General features: G+C 36.8%; 2 protein-coding genes across 4 annotated transcripts; both read right to left on the reverse strand.

The window, feature by feature from the left end:
* Positions 1-293: 293 nt before the first annotated feature.
* Positions 294-5,720, reverse strand: LOC121264902 (F-box protein CPR1). Of its 3 annotated transcripts, none has more exons than XM_041168257.1 (3): positions 4,275-5,720; positions 3,866-3,950; positions 294-687 (listed from the first exon to the last, which is right to left on the reverse strand). In XM_041168257.1, the coding sequence occupies exons 1-2, from the start codon at positions 5,447-5,449 to the stop codon at positions 3,911-3,913; spliced, it is 1,215 nt and encodes a 404-aa protein (XP_041024191.1). In that variant the 5' UTR covers positions 5,450-5,720; the 3' UTR covers positions 294-687; positions 3,866-3,910. The 3 variants fall into 3 exon arrangements, with proteins under 3 accessions (XP_041024191.1, XP_041024189.1, XP_041024188.1); XM_041168255.1 differs by lacking the exon at positions 294-687 and adding an exon at positions 1,404-2,285; XM_041168254.1 differs by lacking the exon at positions 294-687 and having other exon boundaries at positions 3,482-3,950.
* A 2,405-nt stretch (positions 5,721-8,125) lies between these two features.
* LOC121264860 (F-box protein CPR1-like) lies at positions 8,126-11,550 on the reverse strand. Its single transcript, XM_041168179.1, has 3 exons — positions 10,269-11,550; positions 9,926-10,000; positions 8,126-8,499 (listed from the first exon to the last, which is right to left on the reverse strand). Exons 1-2 carry the CDS (start codon positions 11,387-11,389, stop codon positions 9,961-9,963), a joined length of 1,161 nt encoding a protein of 386 aa, XP_041024113.1. The 5' UTR covers positions 11,390-11,550; the 3' UTR covers positions 8,126-8,499; positions 9,926-9,960.
* Positions 11,551-11,944: the final 394 nt, after the last annotated feature.

Here is an 11,944-nt window from a genome sequence, read left to right on the forward strand (position 1 = left end):
AGTTGGTAGCTAGGATCAAGCATAAGTAATTCATCATAACTCCCTTTTCCTAAACTGGTATTCTATGCAGCTAAAAAACTAAAAGTTCATGGGGGCAACACAGTAAGCTTATTTTCATCCCCAAATTTCATAAAGGAAATTCTGGATGATATTTAGCTGCATGCTCAAACTATAGCCTCATTTCTTAAACCTTAATGGTGCTATTAACATAAATTTAGCCTCCAGCTTCCATTATGCAGCAATATAAACAGGCATATTAAGTTAGAGATAATCAAGGGTACTAAGCTTTTTAGTGAAATAACATCAATCAACATCGTATATCTGGAAATGAGCAAAAAGGACCAAACAAAACTTCCAAGGGATTATCTTTCCGCCAAGGGCGCGGAAAGGCACCACAAAGAAGTCTTTACCAACAATGCAACCTATATTATAGAACATAGGGAACCAGTCTCAACACTTTCTGAGAGGAAATTTCAGAAATATGGAGTTACTAAATGTAAAATCTGCAGGCACTTGGTTTCAGGATCATAGAAATCTGAGGATGATCAGTTTCTTTGCAACAGTCGCACTCAGAATGCGCCTTCCAATCATCACAGATAGCAGTTTTTCTTCCATATGGCATTGAATAAAGATATTCAATCTCCAAACTTTGGAACAAAAAAAAAAAAAAAAACGAACTTCTGAAGCCCGAGTAACAAAGAAAATCACCAAAACCTTGCACAAAACTTGATGACATCCATTAAAACACAAAAGTTTAAAGAGCCTTAAACTAAAGACCACTACTCTAAAATCATGTTAAATAGTCAATTTTAAGCTTTCTGGAACATGAAATTTTAATCATTCAATTTTTTTTCACAATATCTGTGCCATTGGGGAATTTTCTTTTATAATTAATAAGAGAAATTTATTCCAAGTAAATAGGCATAGCCCAAGTACACAGGATGTATACAAATGAGAACACTTACTAGCTAAAACAGAATATAACCAAGGCAGAACAATACAATCATTCCCATTCCTTACAAGATTCTTCACCCAAAGGCTAAGAGTACTAAGAAAAAACTCCCCAAGTTCCCCTACAGAACGTGCACAATTATCAAAGCATCTCCCATTCCTCTCTAACCATAAACACCAAATTAAGCACAGGGGAATCATCTTCAGCACTGCAGTACTGTTGCTTCTCCCCTCAATACCTTGCCAGCAAGCAAAGAAATCCGCCACATGCATAGGCATCACCCATAAAATGCCAACCCTTGCAAAAATCTCATTCCACAATGATGTCGCCATCTCACAATGAAGAAAAAGATGGTCAATAGATTCACCATCCTTTTACATATAAAACACCATTCAGCCATCTGGAAACCTCTCTTTCTCAAGTTGTCTGTAGTTAATATTTTCCCAAGGGACACCAGCCAGCAGAAAAAAGCAACCTTACTAGGCACCTTGGCTCTCCAAATACTTTTCCAGGGATAGTCTTTGACCCCATGACTGGTTAACACCTTATAAAAAGAACTCACTGAAAATCTTAGATTAACTGTATGCACTGCACAGCAGACTGTCCTCCCTGTTCTGATCAAGCTTCATCTCATATAATCTTCCTAAGAAATCAGAAACTTCACCTACTTCCCAATCCTGCATGTCTCTAATAAATTCCATTGGGTACCAAGTTTGTTTTCTTTCACGGGATGATAGGAAATCTACAGAGAAAATCATATGAAAAACCAACTCGTGCAATTTTACAGCATACTAGGAAATATTACGTAGGACAAGAGAAGTAACACATTGACAAGCATTGAGGGAGCCTGCACAACAGCATTTTTTAATAGGCAATCAAGAAGTTTATTCATAAGAAAATGAGGCATAGGCCAAGTACATAGGATGTATACATGAGAAGTACCTAGCTACAGCAAAGTCAAGTAAATGAGGTATAAACTCAAAGCAATATCTAAGCTGGAAGCTCCGTAACCAAATTGAAATCCTCCACAGCAACTTGTCAAAATATCATATTTGCATAAGCACACAATCCCAAATGCAGTTGATGAGCAAGTTGCTTTACAGAACAAGCTCTATTCAATTGGTAATCATAAGAGCAACAGTTGGGCACTCTACAAGTTTCTATTGAGAAAACAATTATAATGGGTCAGAGCAATGTGATAGGCATTTTCTTTTAAAAGCTATTTCAGTTTAAAGACATTGTTTATGTTCTAATTTATCCCATGTCTAACGAAGCCTTCTTCACTGAGTGATGTATAACACCGTAGTTAGCCCATGTTTCTCACCTCCTGGCACTGTTTCACATAGTTATTGTCATAAATCATACATGTAGTAATTCCATAAAAAATTAAACTGACATGTAAAGCAAAATAGGATTTGGTCATGATGTGATTTCAAATATCTCGTACAACAAAATGCTGATTTTAATCTCCTCCTTCAAAATTGTTTTTGACAAGCAAATCTACTTCTTCCAATTTACTACAAAAGCAAAAAAGAGAGAGATGTCACAAGTGGCCATAGTGTTCAGGTTTGAAGTGAGTATCTGTTTTGATGTTATAATTACTAATATCAAATAATTCGTGGTATCAAATAATTACTAATATTGCAAATATTAACATGTCCAGTACAAAGGTATGTCAAAGATCTATTTGTACGAAAATTTGACAGTGGCATGCCTTAATTAACATAATCGAAGCAGCTAAATATAATTCGACAATAAGAAGTAACTTGCGAAGCCTAATCTAATACCCACCAACCAAATCATAACTTCCATGCTTTAAGCAAGAGAAGTCTTAATTAGTATTATGAAAACATAGAACACAACTTAAAAGCCATTCAGGTCCCAAGATGATAACCCCTTTTGTTTTATCTTTAGACTCAAGTGAAATGGTCATGTAAACTGACATTTTTTTTTATAAGTAATCATGTAAACAGACATTACATTTTCGTTTACTTGAATAATCCAATTCAAACTCCAAAACAGAAAAAGGAATCAAGCGGCCTTATGCGCTGTTGCTTCTGAGCTTCTTCAGGAGGAATTACCATGTAAACATATTTTCTCCCTCGGTTCTTATTAAAGTTTGGCTAGTATTGAAGAAAAATTACAAGGTAAACATGGAGTTGATATGTTTTACCAAATAAATAAACACAAGTTCATTGAAGATCCACAAATTAAAAACACCACCTTGTCCCAAAAGCACAAAAGGCCAGTGGAAGCATATGATGGTAACTATTCAGCAAGATAAATTTTAAACGCAAGTCTGCCACGACACTCAATATGCTCTTCTCCACATGGCTGTTCCACACCAGTAATGTAAATTTTGTAAATCATCAAAGACAGAATTAAATACAAGAGCTCGACATGGCATGACCATGATAATTCATTATCATTCACAGAAGATTCTACAACCACCAAAAGTTGAGAGGTCTATAATTGTTTTGAACCAACAGCTGCCCTCTAAATAAGATCTTGAAAAAAAATCACCATAGATAGTTCCTTGAATCCTCCATACAGTTCCTATTTCATTGTCATGCTTTGAAAATAAAAACTTCACCATAGATTGTTCCTTAAATCCACAAAGACTTGATACATTCCATCTAAGTGCATGCAAGATTGCTCATGTTCTGTGATGGCACAAGTTGATTCAATCATTCATTAAAGTGCTTACAACCTTCAAAAAGACATAGAAACTTGGGAACATCCTATTCAAGTAAACTCCCTTAACACATTTTAGGCATAAAAGATATATCCACATGACATGGCCATAAAACCAAAGCTACATGATTGAAAAGCAAGAAACACAATAAAAAATGGGCCATTCTACTACAACTTGTTGCTTAGATTCTCTCATATTTCAATTGTAAAGTTTGTTACCGTATCATTTTTCACTTTGCTTCTACTTCATATCCCTATATATGCTTATAAAGTCAGTTTAAAGCCTTTCGACAGAAATTTATCCCTGCAAAACAAAGACCAACAATTGAAGCCGTAAGTTAACTAAAACAAAACTAAGGCAATAAAATCACAATCATGCAAGCAATACGGAAGAGTGAAACAACTAGACTGGCCCTAGACATTAATTTTATATGAACCAAATTCAACCAACTGTACTGATCTTAAGAGAACCAGAGAAACTAAAGACCAATAACTATTAACCAAATTGGAGCAACATATCCAGATATTCAAGATAGACAAGTGCATTCAGGAGAAGGATTAGCGAAACAAATTATAAAAATAAAATTGAAGAGAAAAAAACAAACAACTCTACTTTGTGTTATCTTACATGTGCTTTGTATTGCTTTTCTTTCTTTCCTTTTGTGGTTTCAGGGCCTTCCGATCCACTTCACCGCCACCTAAGGGAACAAGGCTTCCCACATAAATATCCGCACTGAATGAATTTGGAGCTCCCTCAATCCTCACTCTCTTGGCTCGCCTCCTTCTAAAATCATACCAAAAGAGCTTGTCCCTGTCCACCTCCAAAAGAACCTTCTCGCGGCTCTTAGAATAAGCTAAAGGCATCACATGTCCAAAAGCCCTATTCAAAGTGGACTGGGAAACATCAAATAATTTAGTCCAAGACTCCTTCAGCCCATATTCCTCCATCACCCATACATCAACATAGTCGTTATCGTAATTGCAAAGCAAGCACAGGCACCCTTCCAAGACCGCAAGATCCATTTCAAAACCTTGATCTACATGATCAGGCAGCGGTACAATCCGAAACTCCTCAACCCCAAGATCAAAAGCAACAATCTGACAGTCCCATCCAAACCCTGGAGGCAAGACCCAATGCAAAGCACCACCAGCAAACACGCCGTATCCTCTCCTATAAAAAAGAAGATAGCCAAGCTGAAACATAAAGCGAAGATAATAAGGGAAATCCTTGATCTCTCTCCATGAGTTAGTCTTTAAGCTATAAACCTTAAGCTCAGTGGAGAAAAACCCATCATCACCGTCTTGGGAAACAAACTGCACCATCCTCACCACCTTGTAATCGTCGTTAATGGGGTCTCGCCCAAATCCATAAAACGTAAAACGACGAGGTCTAACATCACCTGAAGGAGGCTCGACCAGCATTACCGGCAATCTCTGATACTTTCTAGTGGACGGGTTCCACAAAGCCATATCTTCCTCAGAATTACAGAGAGCCAACAAGCCATTGCAAGAGCCGAAAACTTCTGTTAAACCCCAGATAATATTCAGAGGGGGATTGAGCTCGGTGGCTGTGTGAAGCGAATCAAACTCGGCGGAGTAGAGGTACCATTTCTTGAGGATGAGGCTGAGATTGGACTTGGTGGCGAGCGAGCGACCGAGGTGGAGCTGGACGAAATCTGGACCGTCAATTTGGGAGTGCCAACGTTTGGATACGCACCGAAACCGTAGGAGAGTCTTGACTGGAAGTTGGCACAGGATGTCGGTGATTACATCGGACGGAAAGTCACGGTTAAGTTTTGACATGTTTATCGCGCGGTAGTTAAGGGTTATTAGCGGGTGGGGGATGGCTAGAGTGATGAAAGAGCTCGAATGAAACAGTGAATAGATTAGGTTAGAAATAGAATTGGCTCGGAAAAGAAAATGATAGGGTTTTTCTCAGATGAAAGAGCTAGAGTTTTTGTGCAGTGAAGTTTGGTTAAGGTGGTAGTGGAGCGACTCGCAACTGTAAACGTTCGAGAATGTTAAAAACTTATAAAAAAAAAATCAATCGGTGGCCACCATCGGGAATCGGAATCCCAAGCATTCTCTTTCTCAAAACTTAAAACGTTGGGACCCCACCATATCAGACGGCTAGTTTAGGACTTTGGGGCCCATACGAATGATAGGACGACTCCAGAATCTCTGGACAGGTACGGTAAAAAAAAATGAGCAGCACTGCACTTTCTAAAAAGAGAAAAACTAGTTTGCCGCTCACTCTTACCGTCCCATTTAACCGATGTTAAACAAAAATTTTTATTTTTTATTTAATGATTAAGAAAGTAATTTTATATTAAAAAGATGAAAAGAAAAAAAGTAAAGAAAAAAAAAAAAACCAAAACCTTCCGAAAAAAGTCTCGAATACACTTTCCGAACAGTAAATTTCACTTTTTCTTTTTCTTTTTTTTCATATATTTTTTTAATCATCATAAATATTTTTAAAAAAATAAAAAATTTACAATATTATAAAAAATACTTCCTTAATTATTAAGAAAAAAAAAACTCATTCGGAACGCTTTTTAGATCCCAAATTTGAGACGATTAACATTTCTAAAAAAAAATGATAAAAATTATAAGAATAGTGTTATATGCAATAAGTATCTAAGTCATTTCGAAAAAAAATATAATTTATTATTAAAAAATTAATTTTTTTCACGTAAATCTAGTATTTGTTCAATTTTTTTAAAGAGAAAGTCTATTTTGTCTTCCCAACTTGACACCTCCATTTGACCGCTAATCAAATTTTTTTTTTACTTAGTGGTTAAGAAAGTGATTTTAAGTGTATTGGTGTATTTTTTTTATTTTTTAAATATATTTAAATATGTTAAAAAATGTGAAAAGAAAAAAAAAATTTATGTTGGGCGGTATGCCCAACGGTCAAAATGGGGCGGCATAGTAGCCGCCCCCTTTTTTAAAATAATTATACAAAACTTATACACTCATAATTATAATTATTATTTTTCAAATTCTATACAACACTATAATTTTATTTTTATTCTACTAAATAAAATATGATATATTTATTATTATTAAATTATTATTTATTAAATAATTTTTTATCATCTAATAATTATAAGTGTCCCACATTTTATATAGTAAACTAAAAATAAAATAAAAATATCATATATAGCAATGCTGAAAGTTATTTTATCGTAAATTATATTAATAAAATATTTTTCTAGTTGTATGATCTCTCTCAAAAAATAGTTATTGATTTCCAACACAATAATGGAGGAGATTTATCTATTTTACTATTCCATTAAACGTTTAAATTAAATAAAATCGTTTGATCCGGTATCTAATCTCATGCTATAATTTTAATAACAATAAATATTGGTATAATAAAAAATTAAGATTTAAGTTAATAAATGACAAGCATTCGTGACAATATCATTTACTATGTTTTTATGATAACTTAAGCCCAGTTTGGTTTCAGAATTAATTTTAACTCATTACATTTCATCTTATTTAATCATTATAATTTTTTTAAATTTTCTTACAAAATATAATAAACAAATCAACTTTTTCAAATTCTAAAAAATAATATTTTGTTCAACTTTCATCTTATCTTACCTCACTATCTAAAGATTACCAGTTTTACACTTTTTGTTAAGAGAAAATGGTTATAAAGTTGCAGACTTCTTCAAACGATGGAGTTGTAAAATAATCGCAAAATAATTATAAATTTATCATTTCCCACTTCAAATTTATAGGGACAGATATATAGAAAGAGAAGGCAGCGATCCCTCCGTGAGGATTGTAGGCTGACGAAGTAAGGAGTAACTCTGCAAAATTAAGGATGATACAATTGCAAAAAAGTATAATCATCATTCATCCACTATACACCATATATAATTTTTTATTTTTATTTTTATTTTTTCTCTTACTAAATATGCAGTGCATGGACGATGAGTAAAATAATTTTTTTAATTTAGCAAGAATGAAACCCAAAAAAAAATAAAAAATCAAGTGGTGTGTAAGATAAGGATGGGCAGAAGAACTCTACAACTGTACTGATTGATGGTAGAGTTGTAAAATAGGTAAGTGTATTGTTGCACCAAAAGAAAAGAGAAAGGAGTCGAGCAATATTGTCATCACTACAACCCTAATCCATACTCAAGAAAGTCCATCTGACTGATCAAGAACAGGGGAATCACAACTTGCCCCATACCAACAAGCGAGCTTTCACCTCCAACCAGACAAGCAAGAATTTTCAAATTTCAATAGAAGCTGTAATTCACTTCAAATACGAAAATTGGCATGAAGAACATCCGTAACTGGGTTAGCAGCACTTTGAAATCAAACAAGTATTAAGACTGACAATGTTCTCACTTTTGATTTGAGTCAAGTCTCATTGACAGAGAAACATATATTGAAAATGGCCTTCCATCATTATGGAGAAAAAATAATTCAGAGTAACTTTCTAAAGCACCTTTTTTTCAAGGGTAAATTACTTTCTAAAGTATTTTCCCAGCATATATTACAAAGTCACTTCTATCATCAAATTTCAGGCACTGGAAAAGTACACAGACAATGTACATCTAAAGAGCATACAAAGCATTCCCTCGCATAACCGTGTATGAAATCACTCAAAAGCGTGCATAAGCTTGAAAAACACTAACTAGAAGGCTCACTACATGTTACAGCCAAAGTGTGGAATATGAGTGGACATGGCACTCATCAGTAAAATACAATAAAAACCTAACAAGTATACTCATTCTACTATAGGAGTGTGATACATATCCCGGTAGTCAGGTTCCCTCATCTTCAAGCATTCTCAGATGCCAAAGTATAGCTCTCTCCCTTCACTTTCCTCCCTGCAAAACGAAAGGTGCAAAGATAAGTGGTTTATATGACAGTAAAGTCGAAAGAAACATACAGCTCTCTCTCTCTCTCTCTCTCTCTCTCTCTCACTCTCACTCTAACGGAAGGAAAGGAAGGCTCCAGTCAACAAATCATTGGCTCCGGAGAGGGGCAACCTCCCCAAGGAACCAAATGCCCTCTAAGCCCCATTCTGGAATCAGAATTGCAACGTACAACCGGCATATACAACCTTTGTATAACCGGCTGACAAATTAGGCCCCACTTAATCACTTTATCCCTTTATCCCTTCCCTCTTTCTCTCCCCTTTCCTTTTTCCGTCCGTCAATGAAAAACTTAGAAACTTGATGTATGCTTATCAGTAATTCCACGAGCTTCGCAGCCTCTCTCTCTCTCTCTCTCTCTCTCTAGTCAAGTCCTCCGTAACCACACCGTACCACCTTCATCTCTATCTTTCTCTGACTCTCTATAACCACAGTAACCACCGATTCCACTACCATTTAGCAACTTGTTTCAATATTCTCAGAATTTTGCTTGGAACAGAAGCAATACGCACAGAAGCGAGCTCTCGATATGGCTGAGGATGATCCTGTGCAAGACAACCCCAGCAACCACCATGAACCCCCAGAGGATGCAGAGGGTGTGTGTTTTACTTTAGCTTCCCCAAAATCTCCTCACGGAACCACGAAGCACCACAAAAGAGAACCAGTTTGCACACATTTTTGTTCAAAATTTTGACTCTTGGTTTGCTTGACATCGTTCTTCGTTTGCCCAGAATCTGATCGAAGCCCTTCGTCGAGTAAAGGAGACAATTTCACTGTTTGAACAAGTTTTTTTTACTTGAATTTCACTGTGATGGGGTTAGTAGCGGGTTTGGGTCTTTTGTGAGTGATGGCCTGCCATGGCGCTGGTGGTGGCAGTGAGAGAGTGGGGAGAACAAAAACAAATCTGAAGGGGAGAATGAGTGAACGAAAAGAGAGAGAGTGTGCCTGAAACTAAAGAAAATTGAGAAGGAAGAGGGCTCTATATCAATGGTTGGGTAAAGAGAAAATGAGAGAGTGGGGAGAAGAAAAAAATGAGAATGAGTGAACGAAAAAACTGATAGAGTGATAGAGAGGAAAAAAAAAAGAGCGAGTGGGAAAAAATAAAATTTTTTATGCAACCGGTTACGCGGGTTCCCAGCTGGTTGCAAGTAGAGTTTTTCTTTTGCAATATAAGAATGTGTAAAGAAGAAGGAAAATGATATAAGAATAACTATACTCCAATTTGTTTACAACTGGCTATTAAAAAATTATTGTTTTATTTACTTTGAACTGTTGCAAGACAAATTTTGAATTAAAGTAGAAAATATTAATATTTTAATATATAGTAGCAGTTAAGTTGTTGTGACATAGTTGGTGGTGTATTATTGTCCTGAATCACCTGTCTTCCACGCTTCCTTTCATCCTTCTTTTTGCTTATAACACCAGCTTGAAGCCTTCTGACAGGAAATCATCCCTGAGATGAACATGGAGCAATTCGTCAGGCAGCAAATCACAGTACATGCCTCAGGAAAACCAAATTAGGCATAGCCATTAAATTGAGAAAGAAATTAGATATACCACTACTCAGAGGACCATAACCAAAATTATCCAAGCAAGTCATTTAATGATTCTTTACTGGTTTAATAACCATAATAATGCAAAGGGAAATGCATTGATCTGCATAACGAAACGATGATAGTTGAAGGAACTAGGAAAAAAAAAAAAGAGATTTTGCAATTTACCTTTTCTTGTTATTATCCTTCTCTCCAGAATTCTGTTGCTGGTCATTATCTTTTCTACGCACCTCAACCGGAACAAGACTTTGGACGCATACCTCAGCCTCAAACGAAGCTGGCAGGCCACCAAGATTCACATTCCTGACACTTTTTACTCTCAAATCGTACCACACAAGCCTCTCATGATTCTGTTGGAACAGAACCTCCTCACCGCTCTTTGAATAAGCCAATGGCTTCAAAGACCCACCAAAAACCTCATCTTGTGCGACCGCAAACAGCTTGGCCCAAGACTCCTTAACCCCATACTCCTTCATCACCCAAACATCAACGTGAAGTTTGTAATTCGCCACCATACAAACGCACCCACCCAACACTCCCACATCTATTTGAATCCATTCCTTCGTACATTCAGGCATCGGCACCTCCCGAAAACTCTCAACCGTCAGATCAAACGACACAATCGTATCAGCCTCGTCGATGAACTTCCGGTTCACCACCCAATGCAGACAACCACTAGCGAGTGTCCCATTTTTCCTCGTATAACACAAAAAATAAGAAATGTCTTCGGAGTCTCTCAACTCGTTCTCTCTCAGACTATAAACCTTAACCTTTGAGAAAAACACTTCGTTGTCCAAATCAATAAACTGCGAAATCCTCACTAGCTTGTGATCCTCGTGAACCGGGTCGTACCCGAATCCGTAAACCCGCGAGCCCAGCAAGAACGACCCGTAGTTATTGTTTCTCTCCATAGGCAAAAAGGGCAAGACTTTGTGCTTTCGGAGGAAAGGGTTCCACAGAGCGATATCTTCCGCCACGTTAGCAATACAGAGCAATCCGTTGCAGGAGCCCAGTACTTGAATCCGATTGCTGTAGCACATCAAAGGGTGAGCGAGATCGACGGCGTTGTTCATGAGGTGTAGGTCCACCGAGTAAAGCTCGGAATCCTTTCGGAGTATAAGGGTGAGGTTAGAGCCAGTTTCGGTGGATTTCTTGTAGTGAAGGTAGATGAAGCCCGGACTATCAATCAGGCACCGCCATGACTTGGAGACGGACCGGAACTGAAGGAGTGGCTTAACAGGTAGTCGGCAGAGTATGTCAGTGAGTACATCCGGCGGCATCCCCGCCATGGTTGAATTGATCGTCGAGGTTGGTCGGAGAGCATCTACGGTTAGGGTTAGGTTACGGCTGCCGATCCTGTGGATTGGGAATTTGGAATCGGCACCAGTACAGATTGCTAAGTGGCTCCTCGTGGAAATTGTTGGACCTAATGCCGTAAACAAGCATTAAACGAGAATCGAGATAGGGGTAGTTTAGTCATTAGATAAATATATTTTTGTAAGTGCTGTACATTTTTAAAAAAAAATAGTAAAAATGAGACTTATATAAAAAAATAATAATAATAATAAAATAAAATAAAATAACTTTTTAACAATAAATTCTATTTTCTTCTAAAAAAATCACGATACTTACATAATTTATGTATTACTCTAGTCATTATATGCTGCTTTTCTCTCTCGTGAACGAAACACGCGAAACGGGGACCCCATGGGAGTTAGTTGGACTAGAAAAGGACGTCAACACGTGAGAGCCCAAAACAGTCGTGACCCAAATCTTGGGCCCAAGTACGGCATCATTCCAGCGAACCATTAGTATACTTGCGTGATTATTTTACAATGATATTC

This window comes from Juglans microcarpa x Juglans regia, chromosome 5D (assembly GCF_004785595.1).
Source record: "Juglans microcarpa x Juglans regia isolate MS1-56 chromosome 5D, Jm3101_v1.0, whole genome shotgun sequence".
Classification (NCBI taxonomy): Eukaryota; Viridiplantae; Streptophyta; class Magnoliopsida; order Fagales; family Juglandaceae; genus Juglans; species Juglans microcarpa x Juglans regia.

Coding starts and splice junctions, on each gene's coding strand:
- LOC121264902 (XM_041168257.1), bottom strand. CDS start 5,449: ATGTCAAAACTTAACCGTGACTTTCCGTCCGATGTAATCACCGACATC. Junction 3,951..4,274: donor AAAAGCAATACAAAGCACAT/GTAAGATAACAC, acceptor TTTGTTTTGCAG/GGATAAATTTCTGTCGAAAG.
- LOC121264860 (XM_041168179.1), bottom strand. CDS start 11,389: ATGGCGGGGATGCCGCCGGATGTACTCACTGACATACTCTGCCGACTA. Junction 10,001..10,268: donor AAGGATAATAACAAGAAAAG/GTAAATTGCAAA, acceptor TGTTCATCTCAG/GGATGATTTCCTGTCAGAAG.